This window comes from Neurospora tetrasperma (assembly GCF_000213175.1).
Source record: "Neurospora tetrasperma FGSC 2508 unplaced genomic scaffold NEUTE1scaffold_1, whole genome shotgun sequence".
NCBI classification, from domain to species: Eukaryota; Fungi; Ascomycota; class Sordariomycetes; order Sordariales; family Sordariaceae; genus Neurospora; species Neurospora tetrasperma.
In genome coordinates, this window is record NW_009799099.1 from 3,583,003 (window position 1) to 3,606,737 (window position 23,735).

Consider the following 23,735-nt stretch of genomic DNA (forward strand, 5'->3'; position numbering starts at 1 on the left):
GATAATCAGAAGAAGTCGCAGAAACGTGCGTGTGGTTTTGATATGGCCCGTGCTGACCATACTCGGTCATGTCTTTTTCAGAGTAATTCCAGACCGACGTGATTTTAATTAACTGACGGTTAAGGCTGTATATGTTATCCCTGGTAGATTGTAGGTTAAGCCGTCGATTGGGCAGTTTAGGGATTTGAAGGGGCATACAGTATAATGTAGGTCTGCGCACCCTGGAGAACTCATAGCAATCGTGGAAAGGTGTGGGATGACGTTTCGTTGACATCGAGAGATGGTTTTCCTAAAGAGACCCATGCACTGTTCATTGTGCAAGGAACATATGTGTTTCCAACTTGGCAATGGACAATGTTGGCGATTTGGTTTTTTATGAGTATCTGAAGCGATCGCTCGTCCAGTTCAATGCTTAGAAGACGATGCAAAGTTCGTATGAAAGAGGCGCGTTTATTGATATGTACTCCTTTTACGTGCTCGTGCATCATGACCCATCCCGTCCTGAACTTTTTAACCCAAAAACCCGTAGTAAGATCTATAACCTGGTATAAGAAAACATAAGAAACGCCGAAACACCCTGCGCCAGCCATTGCATTGACTCCTGCCCTAATGTTGACAAAATCATGTGGAGAGCCAGTCAAGGAACTCGGGAACGAAGTAGCTGATGATGATAGTGGCGCCAGCCCGGAGAATACCCTCAGTGGCTTCGAAGGCCATAGCCTTGAGATCGAAAACACCCGCCTTTGCAGCGGCGTGGATCATGGCGAATTCACCGCTGACCTGGTAGGCAGCAACGGGCAAGTCCTTTCCAAGCTCCTTGGCGTCACTAATAATGTCCAGGTACTGGCTTGCGGGCTTGACCATGATGATATCGGCACCCTCGTTGATGTCACGAACAATGGCACGACGAGCCAAACCACGGCCTCCAGGAGGCAGCTGGTAGCACTTGCGGTCGCCAAACGAAGGGCATGAGTCGGCAGCGTCACGGAAGGGGCCGTAAAGGCAGCCGGAGAACTTGGCGGCGTACGACATGAGCGTCACACGGTGGACAATACCCTCCTCGATAAGCTTGAGCTTGATGGCACGAATGCGACCGTCGTTCATGTCGGAAGGAGCAACGCAGTGGGCACCGGCCTTGGCGTAGGCAAGAGCAACGTCCGAGATGCGATCGACCGATAATTGGTTGTTGAGACTGCCGTCATCGCGCAAAATACCGCAGTGACCATGGGAAGTGTACTCGCACAGGCAGACGTCGACAGTGATGTATAGCTGGGGGAATCTTTGCCTCAGCAGGCGGATGCTGCGAATGACGGGACCCTCGGGATCATCGGCAGCGGTTCCCAGCGCATCCTTGGTACCGGGCTTAAGAGGGACGCCGAAGAGAATGACGGAGCGAAGGCCCTTGTGGACGAGCGGCTCGAGGAAGGGAACGAGTCTGTTGATGCCGCGGCGATATTGGTTCGGGAGAGAAGGAATCAAAACCTCTTCATCGTCGTTATCGGAAACGAATAGGGGATAGATGAGCATGGACTGTTTGAAAAGGCGATGAGTTAGCGACGAAGAGTCATCAGACAGACAACAGGCGATGGGGTGCGCACCTTTGTTAGTTGACGCTCGGCCTGCCACGAACGGGCAAGAGGATGGGCATACCCGCCATGGAGCTGGCTGGAGATATCACCGGAGATGCTGACGCTGGTGGCGGCGGTGCTGGCATAGGACATGGCGCGGGAAATGTGGGATGTGCGAGAAGCGCGGTCGTCGATGGTAGAGACTGAAGCGTCACCGCGGCGCCTGGGCGCATTGGGGTCCCGGAGGGAGAGGTCTTGTACAAGGCTGGAGAAAGACATGGTGTCGTCTGACAGTGGATTCGAAGCAAAAGTTAAGCCCGTCTATCGTTCTTGCTGATGCTCTCGAAAGTGCCTCGCGAGAGAGGATAAAATATGTTATTGTTGGTGTAGGTAATGGTGACCGTTATAAATACGTTGCTTATGATAAATCAACCGTAGCCCAACCTGGCCAATGAAAAGAGTGAATTCGTACGCGGCGGTAGCGTTGACACTCTCGGAACGTGCAGTGGCGGGCGGACAGGCCGGGGAAAGATAGGTAGTGCCGCTGGCTGGCGCAACTTGCTCAGTGTCTGGACTGCTGTAACCTTCTCTTCTTGTTTGCCGACCCGAGGTTCGAGGTGGATAATTTCGGATTCGGGAATACAGCGACAGCGATGGAGTTGCAGTTCCCGCCTGTTTAGGGTCAATCTGGAGATTATACGGAGGCGTGTCCCCTCTCGAAAGTGAAGTGTGGGCGAAGTAGAGTCGGGTGCTTGGGATATCCGGATACCTATAACCTCTGTTTCCGCAATTCCACTCAGGCAGTGTGGATGAAGGCGCTTTGTTCCTCACCTTGGACTTTGCTTTTCCCGCTTCGGCATTCGGAGAAGTGCTTGCCTCTTTCCAAATCCAGCGGCCATTCGCCAATCAGATCTGGAGGATTTCAAAAAGAGTGGATGCCAGTCCGTGCGTCTACCGCACCACCTGCACCTCCTCGCACGTCCACTCCTCCCAAACACTCATCGACTTCAAGTTCTTGTCGCCCGTTCGATTTTTCGCGGATCCTGCTGACCTTGCAGTGCTGACATTCGGAACGGCGCAAGCGACCTAAGCACGTGCAAGGGGCTACTCTGCTGACGTAATCACTCCATCTCTTTCAACGACAAACGAATTGCAACTCAGCAAAGACACACCTGCCAAGAGCTACGTGATAGTTTGAAGACAACATCAGTTGACCATGACAAAGTCCGCCTCTGAAAACACGAAGTTCTTACGCTTGAAGGATTCCCATTGATCTGTGGGCTCCAATGAGTATTTTCTGGAGTCGCTCGAGAAATACTGAATATCCGAGCAGATGTTCACGAGTGACTTCGCTTCCTTCACTGCTCGATAATCCGGGTAGTAGACATAGGCGGTTCAGACTCGTCCTGAATGCAAGGTCTTGAGTCGTTACATTTGAACATAACGGCATGCTTCAAACCATCTATAGGTATACTATGGGGAACAGGCAGATTCAGCTCACGGGGACCGCATGAAGCGCTGGGGGAAGAATCTGCGATTGTTCTCATCCTGTCGTCTTGATTGAACAAGTCTGTTTCTCGCATGACAAGATTCATTGCTCACCAGTCTCAACCTTTTGGATTAAGACGACCCTGTCATTCAATGTACGGCTGTTTGCATCTACCTCTGATGTTTTAGCTTGCCAGAAGTGCAACTTTTCCCGAGCACGCTTGATAACATCGCCTAGTTATATAGGGACTATGTCCGTAACGATCCCCTATACTGGTTGATGGCCATTCCTGTCTTCGCTAGCCAACCGCCTATCAGATCTATCTCAACTGAATGTTCGACGTCCGATCTTTCTGGTCCTGTGTCAGCCGGTTTGTGTCCATCCTCGAGTGAGTGTCTGTCATCGGATTGGCGATGAGTTCCACTCATTTAACTCTTGATCAGATAAGATGGATACTTTTGTAGTCTCGGCTCACACTTGGCCATCAAGGTTCCGTCCAGGAAACAAAAGCCTCGTCCCAAAAAGCTCCCTGCATGACTACCTCTACCGCTAGTAGTAGCTCATAGGATCCCCACTGCAAAATTGCTCTCGTCACGAGTCGGCATCAAGGAGGAAGGAACGCAAGTGGAGGTTGCAAGTACGCCTGCCGTGACGACCGATCGAAGGAGATGCACCTACCTCTAAGAGGCAGTTGATTATTTCGGACCCGAACACTCTTTCATCTCGAACACGTACAGCCCGAAACCTGCCCCGAGCCCACCACCTTCCCCTAGAGTCCAGCAATCGCCGTTTGGTCCGATGATGTGCGGCGCCGAACTCGAGTGTTTCTTGGCTGAACGAAATTTCAAGACATCGTGACTAATTTCATTCTGCAGGCAGCACTTGCTTCCCAGGTTCACTTCCGCTCCCCTCCTTCCAACCTTTCCCGTCACAACCCACGAACCTTCACCAGCACCAGTCACTTGCTCATTTCCCGTTGACCCCTTGAGGCATCTCCAACCTCAACCTGGCGCGCATTGGCAGTCATTCTTCATGCAATTGCTCGTCACCTAGGTGGTCTAGAACAGGCAGGGAGAGCAACATGCCCCAGGCAACAGACCTGATTTTGTAAGCCCCTCTGATTTCCGCCGCAGCCATCGCCGCCTTAACGCCAGCATTGAGTCGGCGACACTGACCTTGTTGCAGTTGAATTATCCGTCCCAGTGATTTAAATTGCCCGAACAACAACAGTGTGCCGCTGCTTCAACCCAAATCTGATCCATTTCGGTGCCCGTCTTGGGCCCAGCCACTCCTTCACCCCAAACCAAGTTTTCGCTCATCCAATTTCCAGACCTCAAAAAACCTTAAAGCAAACACAATCTCGTGGCCTAGTCAGCAACGAGAATGACTTCTACCACGGTAACATACTCCAAGAAAAAATCTCTTCTTTCTTTCATGCAGCGCCGTCCTGACACCACAATGCCTTCGCGGCGCAGAACCATGAGCACCGGTACGTCCAAGTTCTTTCTTCCACTGAGACAGCAAACAATAAAACAAACCCGACCAGCAGCCCACGTATCTTGCGCTTTCACTGCCGCGAAGCCCCAAGGCCTTGTTCTAATCACGCTTGCAGTATTCATTGACCCCTCCAACCAAGAAGATCCCACCATCCGTCTTCTGGAAACACAGTTTCAAGGGACCAGTCAAGGCACGTCCAACAATCGCAATCGCACTAGCATCGACGAGATGGCCAGCGCGCTTCTTGAAGATACAGTCATGACCTCCGCCATGGAGTCGCCGATCGACCAGGCCCCTTACGTTGCCCCGGACGAGACGGCATGCACCATTACTCGTGTGTATCCGCATCCCATCCACAACACCGGCATAGTTGGCGATGCTGTTTTAGAGGCTGGAGTGGAGGAGGCGCCCGCCGCTAATCGAAAGATTCGCCAGCGACCGGTTCCTGTCGTGCGACCCTCGCCCAGCCTACCCAGAAGGTCGTCGAGACGCCGATCCACTCGCCAGCGACCATCTCCTCTAGCTCCTCCCCGCTGTGACTACGTCAAGGGGCTCCCAAAGTCGAGCACCGGCGCTCTGAATCCCCTGGCGATGCACCCGCCCAACAGTAGGATGACCAAGCTGCCTGCATCGGCAACAATGCCGTTGACAAATCTTCACGAACAGCCCAATGCTGCCCCAGCGACCTCCAGCAAGCCAGTGGGTCTTGACGCTTCAGAGATTGCCGAGAAGATCGAAAAGATGTTAGCCGCTACCCAGGCACTCAAATCAGAGCCACACCTTGCACAACCTACAACCGCCATTCCCTCCAGCAGCACGTCTTCAAAAGTGTCTCGCCTCGTCAAACAGAACGGCCTTTTCAAAAAGGTTTCTCACGCGCTGTCCGAACGGCGGCTCTTCCCCAAAAATCAGTCCAAGGACTCCAAAGTACAAAACATCGAGGAAGAGGAGGATGAAGCAGAAGTCGTGGCACCAGGTGGCGTTGCAGGGAAGAGGTCAGGTCTTAAGTCGATCGAACTACGCCTTAATGAGGGTGTGAACTTGAACAAAGACAAGGTTCAGAAGATCTTTGGCGGAAAAGTTCATCGCAAGCCCGTTTTCATGGAAGGCAAGTTCTTACGCGCTCGTAGGTCGCTGGATGATCCTTTTGCGTCTCCAAGTTCACTCCGACGACCTCTTACCGAGTTCGAAACCCGTCTTCGGGGAGGCTCCGTGGACGACTCTGTGTTGCCGCCTCTTTCATCCCAAAATCCATTCGAATCGGAAAGGGTGATGGAGAGCAGCCTGGACTCGATACTGCCGTCTACTCCCATTGCCTCGTCGACACCTCGAAGGGGCTACAAGCGTACTTCGTCGCCCAGCGAGAGTCCTACCAAGAAATGTCGTGGCGGTCTGCGAAGCCGGAGCATTGATTTGGATGCTAGTTTACCAATGGGCCTAGGCCTTGACAGTGAGCAGTCCAAGAAGCATCCCTTGGCTTTGTCTCCTGGACTTGCTAGTATCTTCTCATACGTCCCAGTCGTGGACGACGTCGAGAGAAAGAAACATCCTTCTCCTGCTAAGCGTGACTTGGAGCTCATGACCATCGAGTTCCGCACGCAATATCCGGATGTGCCATTGGGCCGTGCGGCTGAGCAAGACGAGCTGGACGAGCTTGCTCGCAGTACGCTTCTCTTGCCGGACTACGACTCCGATCGCCAAAACAGGTACCTTCATCCATCTTGCACCAGCCGCCCCGCCAGCAACCGATCTGGGGAGAGTACAGAAGATGATGAGGGAACGGTACCCTTGCTTAGACCTAGTCGACCTCGGCCGCTGTACACCGCGCCGGTGCGCAAAGCGATCGTCAAACCTGTCGGCATCACTCGTTCGCGGACGGACTCGCAGCTTACCTTGAACCCTTATCTTCGACATATGGAGACTGATGAGCTCCAGATGGGTTCTCCCGCCATTAAGCATGGTTATAGACCTCTAGATTCTCAAGAGGTCTTTTGAGACGAAGAGTCTTAGGGTTATGGTCATGAGAATTACGACCTTCGACACGATTTTACGTCTTTTGTTTGGATTTTGTATGATACCCATGATCCAGCTCGGTCATCCTATCTTCGGTATCGCAGTTCTAGAATTTTTCTTTTTCCCGCGACCACAACCAACTCATGGTGGTTGTGTTCGTCTTTTCCTTGAACTCAACAAATTTTTAATGGCCTTTGGCTGGCTTTCCAGTTCGTCAGAGTACCTAGGCTTGGAAGCAAAGAATTGGGACATTGGCGTCGTCGTTTCAAAAAGCACATAGACTGCACTGCGATCTACATATTCTAAATCGTTGATGCAAACTCTTTCTCGGGTTCTCTGGCTGATGTACATACCTGCAGCCTTACTTTACTATATCTTAGTTTGGTCACTTGAACGTAGCATAAGTTCCCTCCACTCTAATACTTAATAAGCATACCATCATGATGGCCGAGACACGATTATTGCAGTGATGTTAATGGATGTGTGCAGTGTCTTGTGTGATCGTTGTATAGCTCATGCGCATGAGTCTATAGTCAGACAACTCATCCCACTGTTTGATATGTTGTATGAAGTTTCATTTGTGCATTCAAGGGTATCTCTCTCTGCTTCTGCCTCCACATACAAGTACATATCCATCATCAGAACAAAAGAAAGAGACATGACAAAGCGGACTGCACAATAATCTTACAACTGCCCGCTCCCACTCAACTGTCAATACTCAATACTGATTTCCCTTTAATAATGTCTCCTCCTCCCCCGTCCATCCGTCCCCCGCATCCTCCTCGTCCCCGCAGCCTTCTGTCCCGGCCGTCCCGTAATGCTCCCCTTGATCTTCATCAGCGCCCCGCTGATCTTATCGCCGAGGCTCGTCTTGCGCTTTTGATGGTGATGAACGGCGGCTGTGGTGCCCATGGTGGTAGCAGCAGCGGGGGCAACCATTCCTTGTCCGTGGTGCCTCTTGCGGCCGTAACCGCGGCGGCGGGTGGTGTGGGTGGTGTGGGTGGTTGTCATGGGTGTGGTGTGGTGAGCGCGACGGCGGCCGAAGAGGCCGGAACCCATGGGACGGGTGGTCCTGGTGCTGGTCATGGGGGCGTGGGCACGACGGCGGCCGAACATTTTGTTTTTTTCTTTATTGGTTTTGGGGTTGGGGTTGAGGCTGAAGTGATTTGTGTTTGTATTTGGGGTGTTTGTGTGTGGAAGTAATGGGCAAGTATTGACTCTTGAACTTTTGGTTTGGAAGTCTTTATGTTTATGAATGTAGTTTGGTTTGACGTTGTTGATGTTGATGAGATGGAACCAAATTTGGAAGAGGTGAAGCGAGGCCGAGTTATATAGCCGATGATTAATCTCAAAGTTCGTTATTTTCTTGGTTTTGGTAGTCAAATCGGACGTCATCCCTTCTTTGCAGTCTGTAGTGGGTGGTGGTCATGGTCATGAGGTTTCTCGAGGATCCCGTCAAGCCCCATCCCGCTTCCTCGTTTTCGTTGATTGTCGTCCCGCTGTTACACAAACGTTCTTCAACTTCCATCTACGTAGCCACACACCACCAAATGACGACGCCAGGTTGTTCAGTCAACACCAACAGATACCACACCCACTACGCGAAGCAATAACAAGTATCCAATACCTAACGAGACAAGCAATTATTCTACTTTCTTCCCATCCCACTTACACCGACACAGCCACACCTGAGTGGCCTGACGGTCCTTGGCCTACCTGGCCACGCACTGGCTTCCCCTTGGCTTCGTCAACATGCCTTGAGGATGACATCAAGGGCGATAAAGAAGCTGGTGCGGTTCTCCCCCCCCTCCCCCCCCTCGTATTATCGGACTTGGAAGATACCATGGCAGACTTGGCTTTTCGGGCCTCACATCCTATCAGTGTCGTCGAAAAGGGATGGTGTGGATGGACCCTTTGACGTTCGTCACTGCAGGACCCTTGAACCTGCACTTGCACATGCACCTGCGCCTATGCCTGTGACTTACCGATTTGACGACATGCCATGCAGAAGCAATGTCAGTTTCACCTTCATCATCACATCGCCTTTGACGGGTTGCGTATGTTCAAAGTCAGATCGGCAAAAAGACGTTGAGTGTACACGCTTCCCACGTTGCACGCTAACGTCAGTGGCGTCATCCCGCCTGAGTCGCCTAAGTCGCCCGACATGGTTATTGGCTGCCCTATAACCAAGCGAAGCCAGGCCCTCTCTTTCAGGGAATTCAGGGTCCAACAGGGGTGGCTCACGTTAGAAGCGCTGTGGCCAATAGCGGTGGTTTACTTGGAAAGTCAAACCTGTTTGAGTCCGATTTGAAGGTGATGTCACTTGAAGGACGGTATGAAGTTGAGGTGAAATGGTGGTGGGGTGACGATGAACTATAAGCTTTGGAGTAGTGAAGATAGAGGTAAATGAGAAGAAAGATGGGACGATGGGATGACAGATGGAAAGGGTTGATTTAGGGTTGACAGGTCAGTGTCTTCGGGTACCATTGGGGAGTGTCGCTTGTCGCCTGCTCTGACTTCCGTCAATTACCTCTAGACATTAGTCTCTATGCTACAGTGTATCACTCTCTTTCATGGGTCACGTAACGTCCGAGACGAGAGTCGTATAGTGTCTCACCAAAGACCCATCCCTCAAAATCCATACCCTCTAGTTCTTCGGCGCTCAACCCCTTCCCACAAGCGTACACCCTCATCTGCAGCTGCACCTCGCCTACACCTGCACCTACATCTGACTCTAATCCCCACCTCCCATTCCCATTATTCCCCCCTCAAAACCCTCCCAATCCTTTCCACCTCCCCCTCACTCAACCCCAACACCCCCCTCGCATACCCCTTCCATCCACCATACACCCTCTTAACCTCCCTCACAAAAGCCCTCCAACACTCCCTCTTCAAAGACACCAAATTCACGAACCCCGGACTCTCTACACTCCTGGCTCCAGCTCCCTTCATCGCAAACCCCAAAAGTTGCTCCCTCGCCAACTCCGTTCCGATCCGACTCAACATCCAATCCATCTCCACGTCCTCCTCACTCACCCCCGCCAAACTTAGGAGCAATCCAGCAACCACACCCGTCCTATCCCGTCCCGCCGTGCAGTGGAACAATATTGGCTCCGGTTTTTGATCTTCAGGAGCATCTAACAGACTCCTTAACAAAGCACCAATAACCTCCTCATACCCTCGTAGAACATCCATGTACATCTTCACGTACCCCCTTTCTCCTTTGCCCTCGAGGAAATCGGCAAGGTTAACGGTCGCTTCTTTTTCCGTGGCTTCCGCGGCGATCCAGTAGTTTTTTACCCCCGCGATCTCCGGGTCGGGAGCATGACTGTGTTCCCTTACGGAACGGATGTCAAAGATCTTTTTGATGCCGAGCTGGGTTGCCAGTTGCGTCTTGGCGGCGTCGTTGAAGCCGCCATTGGGAAAGAAGCCGCCGGAGCGGTAGATAAGGCCTGGGCGAATTCCGACTTTGCGGCCTTTGCCACTGGAGGAACTAGAAGATAAGGGGAGGAGGCCGAGGTCGCGCGTGTTAAAGGTGCCGGGGATGTAGAGGAAGGGTGGGGTGGCGAGGGCGGCAAAAATAGATTCTTTGGAAATGGGTTGGGTTACATCTGTTTGGGAGAGGGCAATGAGGTCGGCTTTGGAGAGAGTTGGGAGGGCCATCTTGGTGAGTTGGTTTGGTAATATTGGTCAAGTGAACAGATGGAAGTCGATAAGCACGTTGCCGCCGGGAATCTCCTGTGATTTCTATGCAGGATGGTTGTCGTGATGGAGAGTAACACTGAGGAGAGAAATGACATGAGACTTCGTGTTTATTAATGCTTATCATTCAGGGGATCCTCGCACGCCTTGCAGGTTATATCACTTCTCACCGCCAATGATAGCAAACGCAGATCACGGAGGGAGGGAAGCACAGGATGTTGATGAGGTCCTCACCAACCCCGCTACTTCCCCACAGTCTCGGGACCGAGGCCGGGTGCTAACCTCATACGGCAGCAAGTAAACAAACCATCTCATGATCCCCTGAAAAGTGGAGCCACCATCTGATGTCCATCCGAACTTCAGTGTTTGATCATCCAAAAAGAGATTCGTTCAACGTTGCGATTTCCGGGATAACGTTGTTTCAAAGGATAATCATTCGAATATTCGTCTACGAGGGCGACCGAGGAATTTTTGCAACAGGGCTACTCGATCAAACTTCAACCCCGGCCTCATCGGACTAACAACGTTCAAACCTCTTTCCTTGCATGTCCGCTTGGGGAGCCCTCCAAGGGCCCCAATTCATCCAACTCAATCCTGTCGTTCCCGTCCTCTTCCGAAGAAGTAATAAAGTCAACCATGTCCTCATCCTCCTCAGGAACGGGACGCTCAAGCACACTCCCGGTGTCTAAGTCAGAATGTGCTTTGAAGGACAAACCATCCGATCCTGGAGGCACTGTAAGAGTAGGTGTTTGCTTACCAGCCCTCGCTGGTTCGGCATCAAACCGATAAAGACCAAACCTGTTTTGTGACGCGGTATCACCACGACTTGGGCCTGCTCCTTCCGGCTGAAGTGGCACACCTAGGTGCTTGTACATCGTGCGTTGGGACTGACCCTGCTTTCTCCTTCCCTTGCGACTACTGACTTTTCGTATAATGTTTGTTGTCCTTGCTCCAATCCCAGTGGCATTCTCAACAGCCATACGCGCAGACTCGAGCGCTGCCCGATTCAAATGTGCGGCCGATTCGTCAATCAGCTTGTTCTTCTTCCGGATTTCGGTCCATCTTGTCATAGCGCCCAACTCCAGAATATTGACTCTTCGGAACTGGCTCGATGGATTTCCAGGAAGGCGTGGACGCCAGATCTCTTCATCTGTCATGGTTACTGGAAGGGGTCTCCCAGCTTTAATTTCGATGATAGATTTGCGAATGCTTTCACGACGGATCTTCTGCCACTTCTCCATCTCGACTGTCTTCGAGCTTGGGATAATTTCGATTTCCTTGAAGCGAACAAGGACTGCAAGCAAAAGGACAGTCAACAGAAACAGCACGCCAGCTACGATACCAGTTGCCTCTCGTTGACCGAGGTTTCGCTGTGCTCTTCCAGCCACAGTGGTTGCTAATGCCGCAAGAAGGAAGCCAAAGGTATGACAGACAGCAAACCCAGCAGCTATCCGCGGGTGTGACGAGTAGTTCGTGCGCTTGGGTTGCTTGTTCGAATACCCTCTGGGACGTCCAATCATACCCGGGAGTAGGTCGGAACAGTCGAAATTCTCCATGATGAGTCCATTACATTCGGCTACTGCCAGGGCGGATATGGTGCCCATCAGAGTGGCAAAAAGAACAGGAACAGGTACCGGTATGTGGCCTCCAGCGGAAGACACCGTGTATGCCATGCCTAGGATAGGCAAAAGGGTGAGAAATATGGCGCGGCGAAGAAGATGTGACGTCCATGTAAACTTTTTGTCGAGAAGTGTGTCCATGTTAGACAGCTGAGGGTAGTTCCTGTGGCGAGAGAATATGTTCGCCTTCTGGAAAGGTATTGAAACCAGTGCGCCAATGGAGATAAACGCAACGCAAAGGCCAACCAAAGGCGACCGGAGCCTGTAATCCTTGGACGTGAGCGAGCCAAGCAGACAGATGACGAGAATCACCTGCGCGTAGATCCACCCTACATATACGGCCATAACCATGAATCCGGGTTGTCGAAGCATTTCCAGTGATAGCAAAATCCCGTGCTAGACTTCCTGCCACCACCAGGTCGGACCATCTTTCACCCGATGCATCATGACTTCCCCACGAGCGACTCTCCGTGACACCTGTTTACCGTCCTTGACTTCCGCCACAGATCGTCTGAAAGGGGAGCGTCGGACTTCCGGGCATATAACATTTAGAAGAAGCACGACAGCTATCATCATGATGCTGACGTAGAAGCCCCATGAGGGGTTAAAATTGTTGATGATCGCTGCTCCGATCAGAAATCCGATGCCAATGGACCCAGTAAAGCACCACGTCCACAGTCCCAGCCAAACGCCCATGCCGCCTCCGTGTCTTCGTACGTCAAACTTGTCGACTACCTCCTGATGTGGAGTTCCGCTCATGAGCGAGGCCCCAAACAGATCTGTCAGCATGGAGTGGAAGTTCATACTCGCGAACCCAAGAGTGAGCCCCATGAATCCGCGTGAGCCTAGCAGAGCCCACCTCCAAGTGCTCACATATGGTGACCGCCATGTGCTGACGGCAATAGCCTGGGGGAACAATAAAGGCATCGCTAGTATCAAACTTGATAGGATGTACGGCTTCCGACCGTGCAACAACGGTAAAGGCCAGAAGAAAAAGGTAGGAATGGCCAAGCCCAAGTAGAAGAAGAAATTACCCAGGATAGCATAGTGATTGAGATCAGCTATCCAGTACTGGATGGATGGGACAAGACCAGCATAGATGCCGATGACCATGCCGATGAACGCGGTGCTCAGACATGCGACTCCGGCAACGAACCTTTTACGGGCAGTAGACCAGTCTCGGGCTACTGGTTGTCGACGGTACGCTCGTGCCAGGCTAAATCCCTGGTAACCACGGAGGCTGACATGAGACCTTCCACGCAGATCAATGCGAGTATCTGGCGCGTCCCTTGGCTCCCCTTCCCCCAGGCCCCTTGAATCATCGCCATAAGTCCATGAAGCAGCTTGAAATTGCTGTGAACGGCCCCCGGTTGACGTGGCTGGTCCATCGAGCCCTTGATACTAGTCAATATATCGTCCAGAATGATTAGTTACGCTGGATATTACTAACCTGAAGCCGGAACCCTGCGTTTGAGTGATGTACGAACAACTGTGGAATCACTCTCATCACCGGGGGTATCCATAGCACCATCAGCTTGTGGCCGCAGCGAACTGATATGGCGTAGAGGCCGTATCGCGCCAAAGCTGCGGTAGCTTCTTAGTTTTGAAGCAACCCTCGGCAGACACCCGGACGGAGGCGGCGAGTCTGTACTGGTTGATGAACTAACTGGGATTTCTAATCTTGACGACTGCTTGGTCCTTAGGCCAGCTGGCCCTGGAGCCGGGCCCTGCGCTGGAGGTTCTCCGCCTAGTTCTTCGTAGCGAGGGCCACCCAGAGTCGAGTAGCTTGGTTTGATCTTTGGTTTCATCAGACTGGATTTTCTTTTTGGAATTTTGACTGCCACGTTCCTACTGTGCATTCCTGGAGCTGACCGGTAATGCTTCGGTTTCCGTATGTTATTTTCACTGCTATGATCTATTCCCAAGGCGCGTTCTACAGCAGTCCAGTAGTCAAAGTCGCCAACCTCATTCACCATAGACCCATTTTCGCTGGGAAAACTCTTGTGTACGCCGGGAGGTGTTGGCACATTGCAGTAAGCAAGCTCGTCAAGCTCATAGTAGTCTGGGCACTGGTGGTCAACTTCTCGTTGGGCGGTTGCTGCTGCCAGCTCCATTGCTTCACTGAGAAGATTCTCCAGGTTGTTGACAGTACTTCGGAATTTCATGTCTATCGAGGCACCGGCTGTGGATTTCCTCAGCAGTGATCGAGGATACGTAGAGTCATAGTCGTCCAACAAGCGCTCATGCATTGAATCCTTGCGCGGGAGCTCAGTGAATTTCTTCTTGTAAGGCTGTTGCTTGATAAGATCTCGTAGCCAGGCTCTTGTGCGGTTCAAGTTTCCCATGGCTGATGACATTGCCGCTGAGTTGAACTTGTTATCTGATGGCACTGAGATATGCTCAGCTACAGGATAAAGCTTTTCTTCGGGTGCTTTACCGAAATTAGTACGATCCGTGCTTCCCCTAAAATCAGGAGAAAAGGTCGTAAAATCGGCCCTAGGTCGATATGGCAAGCCTTGCTTGGCCGGCGTGGCATTGTTGGCATCGTTGCTACCTTGCATTGACTCCCAGTATGCGACGAGCTCGGATGCTGATTTGTGTTTTGGGAATCCGCGCGGCGTCACTGCCTGGCCGATTGCAGAATCTTTTGAGCCATCGCCGTCATTGTATGGCTGCATCTCTGGTGTGAAGGAATAACCATAATGATGGTTCATGCGGCTGTCGGTGGACTTGAGGTGGCGAGGGGAATCCAGACAGGCTGAAATGTTATTTGAAGTGTTCATTTCCCCATGAGAGGGTGTTATAGCCGCAAGGTGATGGCTCGCAACATCCACTTGAGCTTGCGTGTGGTCCGTGGGACTCGGATCCCGTGAGGCAATGTAAGTAGCCAAGTCAAGCATTCCCTCTTGGTGGTACAAGGGCGGCAAGTTCGGCGATGGAACAGCTTTCAGTATCCCCTTCTGCCCGGTGAGATCAAATGCGCTAGACTTCGCGAGCTCCGCAACCGTTCGAACTTTTGGTTCTAAGCTGCGGCCATGCTGGTGGCAGCCTTTCGAAGTAACTGACAGTTCCTGAGACACTTGACTATCGGGCAATGTATGGTGGACAAAGTCACTGCTTGAGGGGTCCTGGTTTCCGCTCGTCTCTAGCCATTCTTTGAGGGGGTAGAGATTCTACCTCTGCCCAGGCGGACCGTTGAGATTGTACAAAGAGCCGGACGGTTCTTCCTCATACGTTGCGCCATAGAAGTAATCACGCCCTGATTCTAGTGGTGAATCGAGATCATGGGGTGAAGAATCGAATGTGACTCGGGAGCTTGCGTTGCGCGGTACTCTAGAACTCGAGGGCGTAGTGTCCATGGGAGTGAAAGGATCTGCTTGCTTGAACAATTAGCGGGCTTTGGGACAAAGATGACTCTTAGACGTACGTTTCCAAGGAGGAATCATGAACCTCATGTTGCCTGACTTGATGGTTATATTCGGACTTGGAACCGAATCGAGATGTTCATACTTGGGAATCGAGTCACGATCCATCGAAGAGTACCGAGAATGCGAGATGTTGCTCAGTGTCTCCTGGTAGGCATTGTTACCCCTGAGACTAGGGAGAGACAACTCCGAAGAGGGGGCGCGCTGGTATGGTGGCGGATCAATGGGCCCAGAGTATGGATTCGCATCTCGAACGCTGCTCTTCTCAAAAGTAGGCATGGCGGTTGTATACCACAGATAATGGGACCGGAAGTTTGGTGTCGGGAGGGCTCTTCCGGGGGACGATCTCACACAGAACGATATTGATCTGATATGGAGCCTGGTGTCTCGGGGTGTCGAAAGGAATCCAACCGTGTTTTGAGGACAAGATGAGGACCAAGATTAGGAGGTACGAGAAGTATAAGGAGACCTTGGTAACAGCAGAGAAGACAACCAGGAGTACCAGGACCATATAGGATAGAGATAAAGCCGAGGATAAAGGATGCAGTGAAGGATGATGCGGTGTTAAGAATACCGAGACATTTGTTAGGTCAATTATCTCTAGGGAGTGGAGCGGAGATGGAGAAAAGAAGAAATGCCAAGAAGAGGAGCAGGCCAAAGGGACGACTTTCATGAAAGAGTCCATTGTGAATGAGCCCCCAAGTACGGAAAGACCGGTGTTGTGATGGTGTACTTTAGGGAAGGAGCGAGGCTCGTCGGATGTTTTATTCCGTGTGCTGCCAGTTTCGAGGGACTGACGAGAAACGCAGGAGCACCCGTAAAACCTAGAAGTATGCCAGTGATAATGTCGGATACTAGTCGGTCGTGATTCGGAAGGAAGACTCACCAGGCTTTGGTCACAGTGAGACACTGCAAGTTCGAGTGAAAGAGCCCTACACATCCACCGCAACTCCGAGTTCTCATATTTACCTGTAAACCCGAATGGTGGTATCTTAAATCCCTTTCACATATTTTGAATGCCTTTACCCTAAAACGCCACAGAATATTGCTCGCATATGAGCACTCCACCCAATGCCAACTTGCAAACAACGCAGTAATATGTCCTTTCCCAGTGATCCATTTTCCAGCCTAGCTCCCAACGTACCATTACCACTTCCTGATATGCCCGCAGCCATGCTCTTCCGCCACTCAAAGAAGCTCGAAATCGTCCAACTTGTCGCGGTACTTCATAATGTTCTGCTTGATCTTGCTGCCGACAGACCAAGTAACGAAGTCCTCCATACTCCTCGTCACCAGGAAAGCAGGATCACGGACCTCTTCAACACCCACACGGACATGACCCTGCTCAATCATCTTGGTCGCTGCTTGCACGGTCTCGGCCATACGAAGTCTGGTCATGACGACGGGCAGTCGCCTCCTGGCAAAGGCCGAGACTGTGACTTGGTGCTCCACCTGTGACAGCTTCGACTTGGACTGTTATCGGACGTTAATAACTGCTCGAGTTGAACTTCGATACCGGAAGACATACCGAAAGAATTCCCATGTCGTAAAGCTTGTCGAGCAAAAGCTCCTCGTGCTTTCGCCTCACCTCGTTGTCTGGGGGAAGCAAACTGAGACGATGGGCGAGTTGGCGGAGGGACTGTGGCATATCATGTCAGTATGTCATGAACAGTTTCATATAGGTAAGGTTAGTTGATGAAACTTACACCGCACATCCTGTTGTACTTGTGCTAGAAGGGGGTCAGTCATGGTCATTATGAAAAGTCACTGTGAGCCTCATCCTTGATTGGATTAACATACATAGTCCTCGGGCTTCTGAATCATGTATCGTCTGTGTGACTGTTAGCAAGATGTTCTCACACAAAAACCACTTAAGGCGAATGAGCGTACCTGGCGACATCGTGATCTCTGTGCTTGTTGTCCGACTTGTAGTTGATGAAGTCGGTCTTCCGAAGAAGCTTCTGTTCCGCGTGCTTGAGCTTGCGGACCATGTTGGCAATTCGTTGTCTTTCTCACTGATGGTGTGTTGTTCTAGTTGGTTAAGGAGTGTGCCGTTGTGGAAAGATCTCAAAGACGTGGTATCAGTCGGACGGGTGTGGAGGCGATGGATGATTCAGTATCGTAATCTGATAGCAGCAGCAGCTGCAGTACAAGTGGTGGTGGTGTTCTGGCGTTGAACTTTTGCTGCAATGAAAACTCTTGCCCCACACTTTGTCGCCTGCCGGGCCCCTTGCTCAGCGCACTCTTAGCCCGCAGAGAGCCCCATTTTACCCCATAAAATAAATGGGGACGCTTCAGGCTTCCAGCAATCAGCTCCCGCCCTGCCAGCTGTCAGCCGCAACAGCGCCCCGGTCCGCGGCAGGCCCCGGCACTGCGCCGAAAAGAGATTGATCCGCCAAAAAGTGTCGCTGCCGGCCCGGAGCTCCAATTTCCAATTGCCCGCACCGACCGTGCCCGCCGCCGCATCTCCCCGTCGCGACTGAACCCCCGATCCCCGATTCCCGACTCCGACCGATCGCGAAACGGGAGCTCCATTCTTGTGTGTGTGTGTGCGGTTTCCCCGAGAGGACTTACACATCGCCAAAGCCCAGCTGTTACAAGCTGTTGTAACCATTACAACAACGACCACCACCACCACCATGTCGTCCTCTCGTCAATTCCTCTCCTCTGCGCTCAGGCAGTGCCGCGCTGCCGGCCAGAGGACCGCCCAGTTCTCGACCACCTCGCCGGCCGCTGCCAGTATGTTCGCTCCGTCGATCGCAAACACGATATGCCGCCCTCCACAACTCTATAAGCATAACACATAAGCTAACAACACCTTCAATCACCAAACAGTCCGCGACATCCCCACCACTTCCTTCCAAAATGCCCCGCGCACCAACACCAACACCTCGTCGCCGTCGAGCAACAACAACAACAACAACGCCGGCTCGAACCAGTACAAGTCGGACATGTTCAACCTCCTAAACAGCGGCGCCGGCAGCCGGGGAGGAAGAGACAGCTACAACAACGGACGCGACGTCGACGGAGGACAGCGCTATGGCAACAACAGCCAGAAGGTGCAGGAGCTGCTCCAGTCCGAGGTGACCTCCAACAACTACATGCGCATGATGAAGCGCCGGTGGAACAACGGCGATGTGTATGCGCCGCGCGACCTGTCACCGTACGAGATGAAGGGCAGGAACGGGGGATGGGTGGAGGCGGCGGATGTGGTTGATGAGCTTGGGTTTAGTCCGTTGGATAACTATCGTGTATGTTTTCTTTTACTTCTTGTCACTCCCTCCCCCCTCTTTCGCTTGTTCCTGTTCCTTCATACACCCACCCCTCTTCCCAATTCCATTCATTGTCTTGAAAACTGGCCAGGCGAATGCTAATATCCTTGGGACAACAGAACTTCTCCCTCATCTCCGACTACATCACCCCCTTTGGGCGGATAAGGCACTCCAAGGAAACCGGCCTGAAACCCGTCAACCAGCGCAAGATCGCCAAGATGGTGCGGCGCGCCATCGGCCTCGGTATCCACCCCTCTGTGCACAAGCACCCCGAAATCCTCAAGAACAGCAACGGCAGGCACTTGTTGCCGCTTGTTGTGCCCAAGGGCCAGAAGGCGAACAAGACCAAGAACTTTGATGGAGAGGATGAGAACTAGAATGGTCTGGAAGGTCTGGGATTGGGCGGATGAGGGGGGGAAATTATGGGGGAAATTTGCATGACTGGGCGGTTACGGGCGTGAGGTCGCTGTCTGGCTAGCAAGCATGGCTAGTAGCACGGTATGGGCTGGATGGATCGTTGATCGGTGGACTCTATTACGGTTATCATAGAGTTGGTGTATTATTACTGTATACACGGCACATAAAAGGGTATTTTACAAAGTTTGGGCTTAGATGATGGTAGTCATCAAAGGGTGATTGTGGAGGAATGCGGATAGTGAGCATCAGAGACGGAGTGACTGATCACTTCCTGTAAGCTACTTCATGATCTACTGTACAGACACTGGCGGAGAAACGAACAAAAAGACTAAACCTAGACCAAAACCGGTTCCTATATCCACCTTCTAGTTTTTGTCTAAAGGTGCTAAATGTACTGTACAACCCAAAGATAAACCATCCTCCTGCCCACCCGCTCAGAAGCTCAAAAAGCCACATAACCATCATACAACCATGCAATCCCCCCTCTAACTGTAAATCATGATTCTCTGTACAAGTCCTGTTTTTCCTTTCTTTTCACTTACTGTCGATATCTTATGTAATATGACCCTCGGGTTGAGGTCAAGCCTCAAACAGCCTGGTAATGTTGAACACAGGTCCCTGAAATTCGGTATCTTTCTGCCCCTTGCTCTCCAATCTCGCCCACTCCTCCGGGTACTCCTCCTTTGCCCAGGCCGCGAACTCGTCTTTGGACACGGGGTCGGGAAGGGCGTTATAGGTTAGTCCAAGCCTGTTTGATTCAGTTATTGTCAGCATTTTCGACAGCGTCTTGCAGGAGTTTTCCAACAATAACAAAAATGGGAGACTCACGTCATCATACTAGCCCCATACCCCAAGCTCGCATCAGTCCCCTTGATCAGCTTAAACACCTCGTCCATCTTTCTCCCCCACGCCGCGTTACTCCTTGCGATAGCCGCGCAATACGCATTGAAAACGTACTGCGGCACCTCCAGATCCATCCGCAACATCTTCTGCCACACCGGCCTAGCATACCGATCGCCTAGCGGGATCAGCTCGCAGCACCAAAACACAATAGCCAAGCTGTTGTACGACGGGCCCTCGGCCGAGCGGGTGATGTGTTCCTCCCAGAAATCCAGCGCAGTAAAGGGGTCTCCGCCGGCCGCGTACGCCAACATCAGGGCGTTGTACAGCCTTGTGCTCATCTCCACGCGCGTGTCCATCTTGAGCATGTTGTGCACCATCTTCAGGGAGCTGGCTGGGTCGCTGGGCCGCTGCTCGGGGATCGGGCACCGACCCAAACCCTCGAGACAGCGCACGTAGATGTCGGCGGTGGGGTGCATGTTGTCGTCGTCGTGGGCGCGCATGTGGCCGAACACGAGGCACGCCATGTCGGGCTTCTTGCGCTCGAAGAAGGATTCCATGAGCCGGACGCGGTCGTCGACCGACGTCTCGGGGAAGTATTGCCGCAGCAGCGAGTAGGCGTCCCAGGCGCGGTCGGTCGTGGTTTGGGGGGAGCAGATGTAGTCGACAAAGGCCTTGTAGATCTGCTGCCGCTCGATGTGGCTGATGGAGACGGAGTGCAGCGACAAGGTGTCGATTACATCGAACTTCTTGTCGTGGTTGAGGAAGACAAGGCAAAGCGCAACGATGGTTTCCGGCTCCAAGACGGCGTGGCGCTGCTCGAGCGCCGAAGTGATGGTTAGGATGTGCTGGATATTGGGTTCCTGCTGTGCACACAAGACGCGGAGGTATTTGTTCATTACGGGCAGGTCTTCGTCGAATTCGACCTCGACGGCTCCCGATGCGAGCTTCGAGAAGATTTGATGAGCCCCTTCGATATCGTTGGCGTCGAGTCGGTATGACATTTGGTTAAGGTAGGTGTGAACGTTGGCTTTGATGTTGAAGTCCTGGGCCAGCTGCCAAAACCTCTCAGCCATGTACGGATTCCGCTTTTCCTGGGCGGCTTGCATAAGCAGGTTGATGGTGGTGGCATCGACCTTGACCTCATGGCTTTTGTAAAATTCGCCGCTGGCCATGGTCTGGAGGTATGTCTTGATGCCGTCTGGCCCCTTATCCAGAGCTAAGACGGACCATTGTAGGAAGGCGTCCAATGACCCTTTCTTCGCAAACGTATCTTGGACCACCTGCTCAAAAACTGGCAAAAGCCATTCATTCCACTTCTGGCTTGATCGCCGTGATGATCGCACCAGTTCCAGCAATGTCTCTCCCGTAGGAGAGAAACCGCTGTGTATTGGCTTGTTGTACCACTGCTTTGTTTCCTCGATCTTGTCCTGCCTCGCATAGTACGTAACGAAGACCTGGTGCACGCCCGGGATGTATTTGATGCCTCCCGTCTCTTGTGCCTCCTCCCAAAACTGTAGTAGTTCCTCTTCCCGACCCTCGTTCGCCAGGCCCTCCAACACCATAATCCAGATTCTCCCCGCGCCTCTGAAGTTAACAGCGCTCCTTTCATCCTTCATTTGTTGCCAAAACTCTTTCACTCGACCTGCTGCTTCCAGGGAGCCTCCGTATTGCGTCAATGCCTTGATGTATCTCGCGAAGTCATCTTTGGTCAAATGCACTTTGCGCTCCTCGGGATTCAACAAGATGAGCCTCCTGCGCATAATCTCCTCGTGCAGCAACCGGGCTAGCGCAAGGTGGAATTCGGGAGAGCCCTTGGGAGGCAGCAATGCAACGTCCATAGCATTTTCGAGGTCGCTCATTTTAAGGTCAACGGGAGCGTCAGCCTCGGGCTTGGTTACCAAGAGATAGTGTAGCACCGTTCTCAAGAGGAAAGCCTGATTGGGATTCAGTGGTCTATTGGTGTCGGCCTTGAATTTTGTTAGCTTCTTGAATGCCGTCACCAGCTGGTCCCGTGGAGGTGGGCGCTCCTGTTCCACCTCGCTCTTCCTGTACTGGAGAAGCACATTGTAGCCTGGGTCAAATTGGGGAAGCTTCACGAATCGTTCGGGCTTCGGTGTGAAGAGGCTGATAAACGTCCGCTTGGAGGTTCGGGTACATAGGGTAACGCCGCGTGGAATGTGCGCGACGTCGTGTTGGCAGTCGAAAAGGCAGCGGCGGGCAGAGAGGGCTGTTGCAGAGCATGGGCGCAATAAGCCATGATGATGACCGGCGGCGTGAAGTCGTCTGTACACATTCGGTGTCGTCGTCGCGTTGCGTGCCAGATGCGACCGCATGGTTGGGAAAGGGATCCTAGTAGAGCACAGTCCTGGGTTCATGACTCGAGTAAGTTGAGGGGTTCCCGTGCTCCATCTCCCTCGCCAGCGTCTCCATCGTTCTCCAGTTCTCCATGGAGTCGCTTCTCGAGTCGGGGTTCGAAGAGGGTACGTACTACTGGTGCATGGTGGTGGAAGATGACACCCCGATTGTCGTTGTCGCAAACACAGACGCAAGCACAAGCGACCGAGGCGACCTTGGGATCTTCTGGTGGCAGGAACGGGCTCCTTTTCGATTTCAGGGTGTTTTCTCTTTTCTATTGAAATCTCCAAATTCCTGTTGACCGGGGCAGCTTCCAGCACAAGTGTTGCGAACATCGGGTGGTTGGCCCAAGCTCCACTACCCCATGCCAGCCAGGTACAGTTACCGTTGCAGTGCATCCACAGCGACCCCTCATCCCATGCTGTCATTATCCGAGGAGTTCAGGGTTAGGGACAAGGCGCGCTTCTCCAATTCCATTCTCAAAACAGCATCACTTCCATCGGTGTCATTCATCCACCAACTAATCACATGAAAAACATAACCGTAACCACCACAACCCAACGTAAAAGGATATACAAATATCCACGTGAGATTGGAAATATATAATTGAACATCAGATATCTCAATCAATTCCACCACAATCGACCAACCACAGTACGATCAGAACACAACCCATAATGCCACCCCAACAACCACCCCCACCAACCATCCTCTCCCTAAAATCCGACTTCCTCAACACCCAAACGCGCACCCTCTCCCAACCCTTGGCTCCAACGCGCACCTTCACTTCTCAAAACAACGGCATCTCCTCCCCCCACTCTCAACTCCAACAACACCAAAGCATCCCTCAAAAACCGCTCTCCGAAGCCATCCAGAAACTCAACCACCGCCTCACCCAACACAACCGACGCGCCTACCCTCCTCAAGCAACACGACACGTAGCTGAACAAATCGACAAACTTTATTTTACTTCAACTTCCACTTCCGCATCCTTGGGGAAAGCAAACGAAGGGGATGGAGAAGACGAAGATGATGAGGACGAAGATGGACAGGCTTGGTTGCGAGTAAACGCCGACTTGACTGTTCCTCGCTTAATCACCTCCATACCCGACTCCTGGTCCTCTGTCTCGGAAAAGGAAGTAGACGATCACCCCATGGAAGCCAAGCGGTTTGCCGAGTTGGTGGCGCAGTTGAAGGAGTTGGACCAGCAGAAACGGAAGGTGTTGGAACGGGTGGCCAAATTACGAAAAATTAAGGGGTTGGTTGAGGGGTTTGCAGCTTCCCCTGCTCAAGACCTGAATGCCGAAGGAGAACAAGTAAGGGAGGGAGCAGAAGGGGAAGGGGGAGGAGGAGGAGGAGGAGGAGGAGGAGGAATGAAAGCGGTACAAGAGAATCTGGTGACTAAGAATGGGGAGATGGAGGCTGAGTTGCAGAGGATGAGGGTTCTGCTGGCTAGAGTGGGGGGAAGGGTTGAAAAGTTGGATAAGGAGAGGGGGAAGGAGAAGGAAAGAGGGAGTGGGAGTGGGAGTGGGAGG

General features: G+C 52.3%; 9 protein-coding genes across 9 annotated transcripts; 3 read left to right on the plus strand and 6 right to left on the minus strand.

The window, feature by feature from the left end:
* Window positions 1-535: 535 nt before the first annotated feature.
* On the minus strand, window positions 536-1,913 carry NEUTE1DRAFT_120121 (delta-aminolevulinic acid dehydratase; the record flags this gene model as incomplete). Its single annotated transcript, XM_009849900.1, has 2 exons — window positions 536-1,530; window positions 1,599-1,913. 2 exons carry the CDS (start codon window positions 1,845-1,847, stop codon window positions 622-624), a joined length of 1,158 nt encoding a protein of 385 aa, XP_009848202.1.
* Window positions 1,914-4,515: 2,602 nt separating this feature from the next.
* On the plus strand, window positions 4,516-6,549 carry NEUTE1DRAFT_35669 (uncharacterized protein; the record flags this gene model as incomplete). The annotated part of the gene is made up of 2 exons (XM_009848813.1): window positions 4,516-4,546; window positions 4,670-6,549. 2 exons carry the CDS (start codon window positions 4,516-4,518, stop codon window positions 6,547-6,549), a joined length of 1,911 nt encoding a protein of 636 aa, XP_009847115.1.
* Window positions 6,550-7,133: 584 nt separating this feature from the next.
* Window positions 7,134-7,683, minus strand: NEUTE1DRAFT_144347 (uncharacterized protein; the record flags this gene model as incomplete). Its single annotated transcript, XM_009849901.1, has 1 exon — window positions 7,134-7,683. The coding sequence occupies one exon, from the start codon at window positions 7,681-7,683 to the stop codon at window positions 7,303-7,305; it is 381 nt and encodes a 126-aa protein (XP_009848203.1).
* A 1,393-nt stretch (window positions 7,684-9,076) lies between these two features.
* NEUTE1DRAFT_76757 (uncharacterized protein) lies at window positions 9,077-10,230 on the minus strand (the record flags this gene model as incomplete). The annotated part of the gene is made up of 1 exon (XM_009849902.1): window positions 9,077-10,230. One exon carries the CDS (start codon window positions 10,228-10,230, stop codon window positions 9,325-9,327), a length of 906 nt encoding a protein of 301 aa, XP_009848204.1.
* A 566-nt stretch (window positions 10,231-10,796) lies between these two features.
* On the minus strand, window positions 10,797-15,592 carry NEUTE1DRAFT_98213 (uncharacterized protein; the record flags this gene model as incomplete). Its single annotated transcript, XM_009849903.1, has 5 exons — window positions 10,797-12,005; window positions 12,366-13,289; window positions 13,376-15,042; window positions 15,082-15,261; window positions 15,316-15,592. 5 exons carry the CDS (start codon window positions 15,590-15,592, stop codon window positions 10,797-10,799), a joined length of 4,257 nt encoding a protein of 1,418 aa, XP_009848205.1.
* Window positions 15,593-16,299: 707 nt separating this feature from the next.
* NEUTE1DRAFT_115968 (uncharacterized protein) lies at window positions 16,300-17,365 on the minus strand (the record flags this gene model as incomplete). Its single annotated transcript, XM_009849904.1, has 5 exons — window positions 16,300-16,786; window positions 16,842-16,952; window positions 17,020-17,043; window positions 17,114-17,144; window positions 17,204-17,365. 5 exons carry the CDS (start codon window positions 17,302-17,304, stop codon window positions 16,502-16,504), a joined length of 552 nt encoding a protein of 183 aa, XP_009848206.1.
* A 388-nt stretch (window positions 17,366-17,753) lies between these two features.
* Window positions 17,754-19,196, plus strand: NEUTE1DRAFT_127786 (uncharacterized protein; the record flags this gene model as incomplete). Its single annotated transcript, XM_009849905.1, has 3 exons — window positions 17,754-18,052; window positions 18,149-18,564; window positions 18,705-19,196. 3 exons carry the CDS (start codon window positions 17,953-17,955, stop codon window positions 18,960-18,962), a joined length of 774 nt encoding a protein of 257 aa, XP_009848207.1.
* Window positions 19,197-19,344: 148 nt separating this feature from the next.
* On the minus strand, window positions 19,345-22,178 carry NEUTE1DRAFT_144351 (complex I intermediate-associated protein 84, mitochondrial; the record flags this gene model as incomplete). Its single annotated transcript, XM_009849906.1, has 2 exons — window positions 19,345-19,750; window positions 19,831-22,178. The coding sequence occupies 2 exons, from the start codon at window positions 22,176-22,178 to the stop codon at window positions 19,582-19,584; spliced, it is 2,517 nt and encodes an 838-aa protein (XP_009848208.1).
* A 723-nt stretch (window positions 22,179-22,901) lies between these two features.
* NEUTE1DRAFT_16584 (uncharacterized protein) lies at window positions 22,902-23,690 on the plus strand (the record flags this gene model as incomplete). The annotated part of the gene is made up of 2 exons (XM_009848725.1): window positions 22,902-23,470; window positions 23,522-23,690. Coding segments are annotated over 2 exons (738 nt in total), but the record flags the coding sequence as incomplete, so codon positions are not given.
* Between the last annotated feature and the right edge of the window lie 45 nt (window positions 23,691-23,735).